Source organism: Megalobrama amblycephala, linkage group LG20 (genome assembly GCF_018812025.1).
Source record: "Megalobrama amblycephala isolate DHTTF-2021 linkage group LG20, ASM1881202v1, whole genome shotgun sequence".
In the NCBI taxonomy this organism is placed as follows: domain Eukaryota; kingdom Metazoa; phylum Chordata; class Actinopteri; order Cypriniformes; family Xenocyprididae; genus Megalobrama; species Megalobrama amblycephala.
Window position 1 is genome coordinate 1,436,011 of NC_063063.1, and position 11,592 is coordinate 1,447,602.

Consider the following 11,592-nt stretch of genomic DNA (forward strand, 5'->3'; position numbering starts at 1 on the left):
GATTTCTCTTTTATGCCAAAAATCATTAGGATATTAAATAAAGATCATGTTCCATGAAGATATTTTGTTAATTTATTTTTGTGAGTGGATATGCATTGCTAAGGACGTCAGTTGGACAACTTCAAAGGTGATTTTCTCAATATTTTGATTTTTTGCACCCTCAGATTCCAGATTTTCAAATAGTTCTATCTCAGCCAAATATTGTCCTGTCCTAAGCTTATCTATTCAGCTTTCAGATGATGTGTAAATCTCAATTTCAAAAAATTGACCCTTATGACTGGTTTTGTGGTCCAGGGTCACATATTATAATGAGAACATTATAATTATGTGTTTGGGACATGGCTTTTGATTTTGTAATGAGGCTCTCAAAAATTAAAAATTAAAATTTGGATTTAGATTTATCTGGCTTATCAGCTTTCAAATATAAACAATTATCTTTAGCGGCCAAAATGTTCATGTTGGTGCATCCTTAATATATATATATATCTTGAACATTGGGAGGAACCTTTTTTGGGGGGGGGGGGGCTAAATAATTAAAGGATTAAAAGGGATTTAAGGGAATAAAGAAGAAAAAAGAACAGTAAAATAAGTTCTAGGTCTAATTTAAGCCTATAGTTGTGAAGTAGTCCATTTTGCAAAAATGTAAAAAAAACATCTCGTCACATTTAGTTATGAATGACATCATTTAAAGGTGCCCAAGAACGTTCTTTCACAAGATGTAATATAAGTCTAAGGTGTCCCCTGAATGTGTCTGTGAAGTTTCAGCTCAAAATACCCCATAGATTTTTTTTAATTAATTTTTTTAACTGCCTATTTTGGGGCATCATTAACAATGCACTGATTTACACTCGGCGCCGCCCCCTTAAATCGCGTGCTCCCCGCCACATATTACATATTACAGCGCATTTACAAAGTTCACACAGCTAATATAACCCTCAAATGGATCTTTACAAGATGTTCGTCATGCATGCTTCGAATTATGTGAGTAAAAGTATTTATTTGGATGTTAACGTTTGATTCTGTATGAGTTTGAGGCTGTGCTCTGTGGCTAACGGCTAATGCTACACTGTTGGAGAGATTTATAAAGAATGAAGTTGTGTTTATGAATTATACAGACTGCAAGTGTTTAAAAAATGAATATTCTCGTCTCCGTGAATACAGTAAGAAACGATGGTAACTTTAACCTCATTTAACAGTACATTAGCAACATGCTAACGAAACATTTAGAAAGACAATTTACAAATATCACTAAAAATATCATGATATCATGGATCATGTCAGTTATTATTGCTCCATCTGCCATTTTTCGCTGTTGTTCTTGCTTGCTTACCTAGTCTGATGATTCAGCTGTGCACAGATCCAGATGTTAATACTGGCTGCCCTTGTCTAATGCCTTGAACATGAGCTGGCATATGCAAATATTGGGGGCGTACATATTAATGATCCCGACTGTTACGTAACAGTCAGTGTTATGTTGAGATTCGCCTGTTCTTCGGAGGTCGTTTAAACAAATGAGATTTATATAAGAAGGAGGAAACGATGGAGTTTGAGACTCACTGTATGTCTTTTCCATGTACTGAACTCTTGTTATTTAACTATGCCAAGATAAATTCAATTTTTGAATCAAGGGCACCTTTAAATTCAAATTCAAAATGGAGAAATTCCATAAAAAACCAGCAGTTTGCATGGTACTATTATCGTTAAACATATCAAACAGTCAAATATTAAATGTTTAGCTACTTATATCTTACCACGCACGCACCTAACTAGACATGTGATAAAAGTTATCTTTTCCACGTTAATCTGAGTTTTTGTCCTAACTAGCCGTGACGGCGACATGCAATAATTCTATTTTAGAAACGTTTTCTATTTTTCTGCGACGTCGCAACAACAACACAAAGTATAGCAATGATAATCTCAGGTACTGTTTATGCACTTTATTTAATGTTAGAAGCGTCTAATGTGAGTTTGAATATCATTTTGTGTGTCTTTTATAGCCGTACTGAAAACAACAATGGACGACTCACCTCAGATCTTCAAAATAAATAAAAGGAAACAAGAACGTTCAAACTCACTGTGAACAGACAAGTGTATTCTATGACAAAGATTGTTTCAGTAAATTGTGCAATATTCATGAATTTGATTATGTACTTATACATTTCGTTCTTCTGATTGGCTGTGATTTTTGATTGACTTTATCACGCCTCATATTCGTGTCGCGTCTGGTGTTTTTGTCGCTGGAATCATATCGCATCGCGTCTGGTTAGGACTAGAGATGTTCCGATACCCCTTTTCCATTCCCAATACCGATTCCGATACCTGAGCTCAGGGTATCGGCCGATACCGAGTACCGATCCGATACCTGGGTGTGTATCTGTATATATATATATATACACTACTAGCCCTGTATGAATTGATAGAATTATTTATGGTGTGCTTCAGACTTATCCCTTAATAAAACAAGAACAAAAACATACAGTGAACTAGAGTATGTTTATTATCTGACATACATTTGTCAGTTATATTATTTATTTATTTTAAGTGAAAAAGAACTTCAAATGCAGCCACAAATCTAACACTGTAAACTGAAAAAGGTATATTAGTTTTACAATATAACTATAAAAACAGTGCAACAAATAAATCTAGGAATATAATTATTTAAGAAAATAATCTCTTTAAAACTTGAAGTCCAGAAACAATTTTGTTAAATAAAAATCTCACGTTTTCGACGACTGACAGCAGCTGGTCATCCAGAACAATAAACCCGACAATTTTGTCGGTTATCTTTATTTGTCTTTTGAAAACTTTTCTCTTTGTTTGAATGAAGCTGGCACGCCTCATCCTTCTCCATCTTAAGCGCGTCAAACGCCCGAATCGCTCAATTCGCACCGCGTCATTCACGCGAATCGCGCCGCAGGGAGTCAATTCGCGTCTTTGCATTGACTTAACATGTAAATCACTCGCGCTTATCGCTTCATTCGCGTCTGGTGTGAACGCAGCATTAGCCTTTATGTAACCATCGTGTTGCGCGGGGTGACGCGTCTTCAAATGCTTTATTAAGTTATTTGTGTTAAAGTTGCCAATACTTGTGCCACTCGAAATTGCAGCATTGCATATGAGACATGTCGCCGTTTTACTGGTCTGAAATGCTGCCAAACAGCAGACATACTGCTAGCGCGTTTTCACTTCTCCGCTGCTCTAAACAGTGGTTGCTTGTGGCAACGCAGCACAACTTCCTGTGTTTGCATTGTGAGCCGCGAAGAATAATTGATTTCCGATTTGCTGCGTTAAGCAAAGATAGCGGACACAACTAGGTGTTGTTTAAGAAAATGGTATCAGATCGGTACGTGAGTTTAAATACTCGCCGATACCGATGCCAGACATTTTTGTGGTATCGGTGGTATTTCCGATACTAGTATCGGAATCGGAACAACCCTAGTTAGGACACAGTGTTTCACTGTAAACTAAACTAAAAAGTGGTGGGGACAAATTCAGCCATGATGAAAAGTGGAGGCTGTGAGAGTCACACAAACCACCTGTAGCTACATGAAGCTGACTAAAATATCTGCAAAACCAGCGGACGAGAAAAACAAAAACAACACCCAGTTTTATATCCCTGTGTTATGAGAACAGCAGCAGGGTTTGAGCGTTTGTTGTGTGTTTGTTGCCATGAACGCCTCAACACACTGAAGTTTTGCTTGGCTAGCGAAGCCTCTGGTGAGCTGGAATGAGAAGGCTCGAATGTGTTTTTTTCTGTAAAATTTTCAAGCGAGCGCCTGGCTGGAAGTGAAATGAAAAATGAAGAGTGAATCACGGAGGAGTTGCTGGTGAGGATGTGCCAGGATGGGCTACTGACTGTAACGGCACGTTTAGGGGAGCGAGGAACTGTTATGGCAACCACAACACAGAAGCCAGACACATTTCAGTGTCTCCACCACAGTGGAAAAAAGAGCTTTAAGCATTTAAAGAGAAGCAGTTGACAGTGTTTTATTTGCATATTCAGTTACAGATCAAATACTTTTAACTCATTCTAGGAGATCAGTGAGATAGATGTACCTGTGAAGACCTGGAAACTGAAGACGCGGCAGAGTTCCTCCAGAGCAACAGAAGTGAGCTCTCGAATATTCTCCTCTGAAGGTGCTGGGGATTATCAAACGCTGGAGGACTAGACAGTGGGTGTGATGGAGGTACAGGTTGTATTTTTGCCAATACACGGATTTACAGCGTTTGCACAGAAATGCTCCAACTCAGTGACTTTTGTGCCATCTTTGTTCAGTCAAATCAATGTTTCTATACACTAAGTATTATTTATTGGAATATAAAGGAAAAAAAATTGTTTTTTAAATTTTACATTGTATGTGGCCTTTACTGTTGCATTGATTTCCATTTGAAGCTTTAATTTACTGTACATCAAACTGTAATTTTAGCAATAAAATCACTGTTCAGAGTTCAGCAAACTTGCGAAACTGCGAAACTTTTCACATGAATTTGCGTTTTCAGTCCCGACGCATTCACGTGCGTATGAATGGAAGTCAGTAGCTGCGTCTCATTTCGGAGGCTGCATCCTTCGGAGGTCGCATTTGAAGGCTGCATACGTCTTCAAGTCATACGTCATCAAGGATGCGTGTGATGGTGATGCAGGAGCCGGCCGATAATGAGTCGGAGGTCTGACGTAGAACACGGAAGCGCTGCACTGCGTTCACTACGTCAGCAGCGTATGAGACTGACTGGGAAGAGAAGAAATTGTTGAATAAACTCGTTATTTTTGTTTTGTTTTGTTTTGCGCACAAAAAGTATTCTCGTCTCTTCATAACATTAAGGTTGAACCACTGCAGTCACATGACTTGTGTTTTAATGATGTCTTTAGTACCTTTCTAGGTAGTCAACATTTTATTTCGACTATTTTATTTCAAAGTTTTTTCAAGAAACACATAGACTTTATTCTCAAAATTTAATGTTTATTCTCAACATTTTATTTAGGCTTTTCTCGAAATTTAACTTTTTTTTTCTCAAAACAGCAACTTTATTCTCGAAATTTAATGATTTTATTCTCAACATTTTATTTCAACTTTTTTTCTCAAATTTTTTACATCTTTTTCTTGAAAGACGACGACATTATTCTCAAAATGTAATGATTATATTCTCAACATTATATTTAGACTTTTTCTCTATATTTTTAATTTTTTTCTCGAAACATGACTTTATTCTCAAAATTTAATGCGTTTATTCTCGACTTTTTATTTACTTTTTTCTCGAAATTTAACAACAAATTTATTCTCAATTTAATGTTTATTCTCAACGTTTTATTTACTTTTTTCTCGAAATTTAACACGTTTTTTCTTGAAACTAAAACTTTATTCTCTAAATTTAATAATTTTATTCTCAACATTTTATTGTGACTTTTTTCTCGAAATACAATGACTATTCTCAAAATTTAATGCATTTATTCTCAACATTTTATTCGAAATTTTACGATTTTTTCTCAAAACGCGACTATTCTCAATATTTAATGAGTTTATTCTCGGCATTTTATATTGAGTATTTTCTCAAAACACAATGACTTTATTCTCAATATTGAATGAGTTTATTCTCAACATTTTATTTCGATTTTTTCCTTGAAATTTAATGAGTTTTTCTCGAAACACAATGACTTTATTCTCAAAATTTAATGTTTATTCTCAACATTTTATTTTGATGTTTTTCTCGAAAATAAAAAAAAATTCTCAAAACGCAACTTTATTCTTGAAATGTAATGATTTTATTCTCGACATTTTATTTTGACTTTTTCTCTATATTTTTCATTTTTTTCCCGAAACATGACTTTATTCTCAAAATTTAATGCGTTTATTCTCTACATTTTATTGACTTTTTTCTCGAAATTTAACAAGTTTATTCTCAATTTAATGTTTATTCTCAACGTTTTATTTACTTTTTTCTCGAAATTTAACACGTTTTTTCTTGAAACTAAAACTTTATTCTCAAAATTTAATGCATTTATTCTCAACATTTTATTTCGATTTTTTTCTCGAAATTTTTATGATTTTTTCTCAAAACATGACTATTCTCAATATTTAATGAGTTTATTCTCGACATTTTATATTGTTTTATATTATGTTTTTTTCTCGAAATGTAAAAAAAAAAAATTCTCAAAACGCGACTTTATTCTCGAAATGTAATGATTTTATTCTCAACATTTTATTTTGACTTTTTTCTCGAAACACAACGACTTTATTCTCTAAATTTAATGATTTTATTCTCAACATTTTATTTTGCCTTTTTTCTCGAAACACAATGACTTTATTCTCAAAATTTTATGAGTTTATTCTCAACATTTTATTTCGATTTGTTTAATCTTGTATTATAATGACTTTAACCTCGAGATGGTTTTATTTTTTTATTATTACTTGGCCCTAATCCTCTTCCGTATCTTCTAGTCGACTAACATTTTAGTCGACTATTTAGGGGCAGCCCTAGTAGCAATGCCCTAACAACCACCCAAAACACCCTACCAAGCGAACTATGGTCGCAAGCACAGGCCTTCTCCAGCGATGTGGCCTTAGGATGTCCGTACATACCAATTACCAGCCTGTGATTGAACTCGCTGAAAGCACATTTAGACCGTCGCTGCTGTCCAGACCTCATAGAGGAATGTGTCCACCGGGTGAAAGAGACTTGTGACCTCTCCGACCAAAATATATGCTTCCCTGGACACAAACTCTAGGCCACAAATCCTTTTCAACTCCAAAAAATGATCCCAAACACACCTCAGACCATTTTTAAAACATTATTCTTTTCCAGTGAACAGCAAAATCCATAATTAAATTTAAACAGTTACGGTCCATAAGACGAGGTTTTGAAACATCGTTCCCTCTAGATCTTATAAAGTCACGCATAATGAGTCGTTCAGTTCATGGAATATCACGAGCACAATCAGCAGTGCTTCACAGTCCTCCATGCACCTGCACCTCTGCCAGCGGATCGTTCATCACCTGAACATGAGCACAACTCTGCGCCGTGATTTATTAGTTGTTCCATCTATCCATTCAAGAAGAACTGGACAACCGTACACACAAATTTCTGCATGACGCTGAAACATGACAACCTGCTAAAGCTCTCGTCTGGGAATGCAGAAACTCCCTCTCATCGAGGAATGCATTGGTCTGATAGGAAGTCAAGTGAGAAGTGAGTACAGATGATGCAGTGTGTAAAGTTCCTCTGGTCATGGATACTGTGTGCATGAATATTTCTGTCTCTTTTTTTGACTATAGGAAATTTTCTTCACAACTTCTCACTGAGATTTCCCAAAGGCCAGCTTTTGACATGCTGTTATGTAATTTCGTTGAAAGAGTTCCTGGAAGCTTTGGATGCTGCTCTGCATGAATAATCCAAGACAGATAACGAAGTATGAGTAAACAAAGTGCAAAGCTTTGGAGGACTAAGGAAACAACCTTGTAAATCTTCAAGCATCAGTGAAACTTCAAATCAGGCAGAAAAATTAAGTGTGAAAGGAGTGTTCCCAAACTGAACCCAGCAGCATGAAATAAACACCACACAATATGTCACAATACAGAGTTGGCTGATGAAATTACTGAAGCAATACCCAGAAACCCACACTCCAAATGCTGGCATTTGGTCAACATTGAGGTCAACTCATAGTAGTAATGTTACCCAAATAAATGTTTCCCTCTTCGTCGTTTCGAGACATCAACAACAGCTGCAAAAACACATGGACTGCATTTCAAAATAGCAATGGATTTTGGACTGGAGTGTTGGGAAAGACCTGTTTTCGTCTTTTTTTTTTAACACTGTCCTTGTTACACATTGTTACTATAGAAATAACAGTAAATTATACATAATTACAAGCAACTAACACTAAACACTACCCTAATCTTAACCCAAACCCTATAGTAAATATATTTTGTTAATTAAAATTACTCCATACTTAAAGGGGACCTATAATGCCCCTTTTACAAGATGTAATATAAGTCTCTGGTGTCTCCAGAATGTGTCTGTGAAGTTTCAGCTCAAAATCCCCCACAGATCATTTATTATAGCTTGTCAAATTTGCCCCTATTTGGGTGTGAGCAAAAACACGCAATTTTTGTGTGTGTCCCTTTAAATGCAAATGAGCTGCTGCTCCCGCCCCCTTTCCAGAAGAGGGCGGAGCTTTAACAGCTCAACAACAACAAAGCTGGAGAATCTCACGCAGCCAAAATGAGGAAAGTGTTCAGCCTTACATTGTTCAAACCAGGAGTCGACACTGATGGAGAGACTCAGGAAGAAGTTACAACTTTTAGACGTTTCTGAATGGTTAGTGGATAAATTGATGTAGTTGCTGTGGAGTTGATTCAACTCATCCACTAGCATGTGCCGTCATGTTCATCTTCTGTGCAAAACCCGTATGCATCGTGTACCTGTTTGCCAAACAGAGTCATACACACCTGGCTAATGTTTATGATTACTATCAAATGCTGTGAATGGTCTAATTTTTTTTCCAAAATATTGCTTGGACAGAAACGCTCCTTTTTTAGCAATCGAGCTTGTCAGGGTCAGAAGCTAACGAGACTCTAAATAGTGTTCAGTGCTCGTCTGTGCAGCCAACGACAGAACAGTTAGCATGCTTTGCTCAAACTTTTGCAATGGCGTAAGAACTAGTTCACCGTTTCACTTGCGAAAACAAAATGGCGGCGCCGTGGGTGGAAACGTGCAGATTAAGGGGTGGTAATATTATAATAAGATTCTCTTCCTATGTCACATGGGGAGCAAAATCTGAGCGGCTTGCAAAGAAAGGCTTACCAAAACAAAGTTACTGGGTTGTCCTTTTTCACGTTTTCTGGGTTGGTAGATGCACCGGGGACCCAATTATAGCACTTAAACACAGAAAAATCTGATTTTCATGATATGTCCCCTTTAAAATAAAGTACAAAAAACAACACAAGTTGGGTTGAAAATGGTCAAACCCAGCAATTGGGTTGTTTTAACCCAGCGATTGGGTTGTTTTAATCCAGCGATTGGGTTGTTTTAACCCAGCGATTGGGTTGTTTTAACCCAGCGATTGGGTTGATTTAACCCAGCAATTGGGTTGTTTTAACTCAGCGGTTGGGTTAAATGTTTGCTGGTAACCCTAACTCAACTATTGTTTAACAATTACTGTATTTCTTGCTTAAAATTAACCCAGAATATTTTGGAATTGAACATTTATTAATATGTTTAATGAATAATAATTAAACAAACATTTATTAAATTGCTTTTTAATAAATGTTCACCTTTTGATTATTTTTGTTTCCTCCAGTAATTATGCATCTGATTTTTGATTCCCAACCTATTTTGGGTTCATTTTAAGCCAGATATATAGTAATTTTTAAACAATAGTTGAGTTAAATAAAACTACCTAACAGGCTTGGTCAAACATTTCAACCCAATCGCTGGATTAAATCAACCCAATCGCTGGGTTAAAACAACCCAATCGCTGATTAAAACAATCCAATCGCTGGGTTAAAACAACCCGCTGGGTTAAAACAACCCAATTGCTGAGTTAAATCAACCCAACCGCTGGGTTAAAACAACCCAATCGCTGGGTTAAAACAATCCAATCGCTGGGTTAAATCAACCCAACCGCTGGGTTAAAACAACCCAATCGCTGGGTTAAAACAATCCAATCGCTGGGTTAAATCAACCCAATCGCTGGGTTAAAACAACACAACCGCTGGGTTAAAACAACCCAACCGCTGGGTTAAAACAATCCAACCGCTGGGTTAAAACAATCCAACCGCTGGGTTAAAACAACACAACCGCTGGGTTAAATCAACCCAATCGCTGGGTTAAATCAACCCAATCGCTGGGTTAAAACAACCCAATCGCTGGATTAAAACAACCCAATCGCTGGGTTAAAACAACCCAATCGCTGGATTAAAACAACCCAATCGCTGGATTAAAACAACCCAATCGCTGGGTTAAAACAATCCAATCGCTGAGTTAAATCAACTCAATCGCTGGGTTAAAACAACCCAATCGCTGGGTTAAAACAACCCAAGCGCTGGATTAAAACAATCCAATCGCTGGGTTAAATCAACCCAAGCGCTGGATTAAAACAATCCAATCGCTGGGTTAAAACAATCCAATCGCTGAGTTAAATCAACCCAATCGCTGGGTTAAAACAATCCAATCGCTGAGTTAAATCAATCCAAGCGCTGGATTAAAACAACCCAATCGCTGGGTTAAAACAATCCAATCGCTGGGTTAAATCAACCCAAGCGCTGGATTAAAACAATCCAATCACTGGGTTAAAACAATCCAATCGCTGGATTAAAACAACCCAATCGCTGGGTTAAAACAGCCCAACCGCTGGGTTAAAACAATCCAATCGCTGGATTAAAACAACCCAATCGCTGGGTTAAAACAGCCCAACCGCTGGGTTAAAACAATCCAATCGCTGGGTTAAAACAGCCCAACCGCTGGGTTAAAACAATCCAATCGCTGGGTTAAATCAACCCAATCGCTGGGTTAAAACAACCCAACCGCTGGGTTAAAACAACCCAATCGCTGGGTTAAAACAGCCCAACCGCTGGGTTAAAACAATCCAATCGCTGGATTAAAACAACCCAATCGCTGGGTTAAAACAATCCCAACCGCTGGGTTAAAACAATCCAATCACTGGGTTAAAACAATCCAATCGCTGGATTAAAACAACCCAATCGCTGGGTTAAAACAGCCCAACCGCTGGGTTAAAACAATCCAATCGCTGGATTAAAACAACCCAATCGCTGGGTTAAAACAGCCCAACCGCTGGGTTAAAACAATCCAATCGCTGGGTTAAATCAACCCAATCGCTGGGTTAAAACAACCTGCTGGGTTAAATCAACCCAATCACATTTTTTAGAGTTTTCAGGGTTTTCAACACAGCACAAGGCTTAAGTTTATTAGTTTGTTGATGTTAAAACTGTGTAATCCAAATGGATGGAAATTGTATATGCAATTCAAATACATAAATCTTAAATTTAGGCCTAAATATATATATATTTTTGAGAGGCAAAAACCTCCGAAAACAACCAAACGGATACAGAATAAAAACGCCTCAACCAGTCAGAATCTATTTTTAGACTCGGTTGAGGTTGTTCATTCTGCATCCGTTGTTTTCAGATGTTGTTTTCTTCTCATCCCAAAGACGAAAATGTTTTCAGTCACACAGAACCTCGTAATTCCATTTTACAGCTGATCCACAAACGTGCGCACATGCAAACCCAAACAAACGGCAGATGTTCGCAGAGCTTCCCATGCCAACCTCACACAGCAGTTTGTTGTGCTGTTTCAATGAAACGTGCAAATTTGACCAGCTAACGCTCGAGGCGGAGAAAAACCCAGGCCTTTTTATTTCTCGGCTGAAAACACACTGGCTTTATGTGCGCTGGCACTCAGACCTGCTTTCCGACTCGTTCCCTGCCTCTCCCTCTCTCCAGTGTGTGCGCATCTGCATGTGTGTTTTTTGATCGGAGGCTGAGTCTACATGGGAAGTGGGAAGGTGCAGCTGGAATGTTGCCCAAAGGCAAGGAAAGCGCACTGCTTCCACGCTCCAGAGAGAGAGAGAGAGAAGCA

General features: G+C 37.5%; 1 protein-coding gene across 7 annotated transcripts in view; it reads left to right on the forward strand.

The window, feature by feature from the left end:
- The window catches only part of LOC125255100 (WD repeat-containing protein 49), a 39,606-nt gene extending 28,014 nt beyond the window's left edge, over positions 1–11,592 (forward strand). For 5 of the 7 annotated variants that reach the window (XM_048170073.1, XM_048170072.1, XM_048170071.1 and 2 more), the window contains one exon: positions 4,035–4,457. In XM_048170073.1, coding sequence (XP_048026030.1) covers positions 4,035–4,169 — 135 coding nt within the window. In that variant the 3' untranslated portion in view covers positions 4,170–4,457. Of the gene's footprint in view, positions 1–4,034; positions 4,458–4,500; positions 4,827–11,456 lie in introns of those variants that run through there. The other 2 variants (XM_048170069.1, XM_048170070.1) reach the window with 2 other exon arrangements.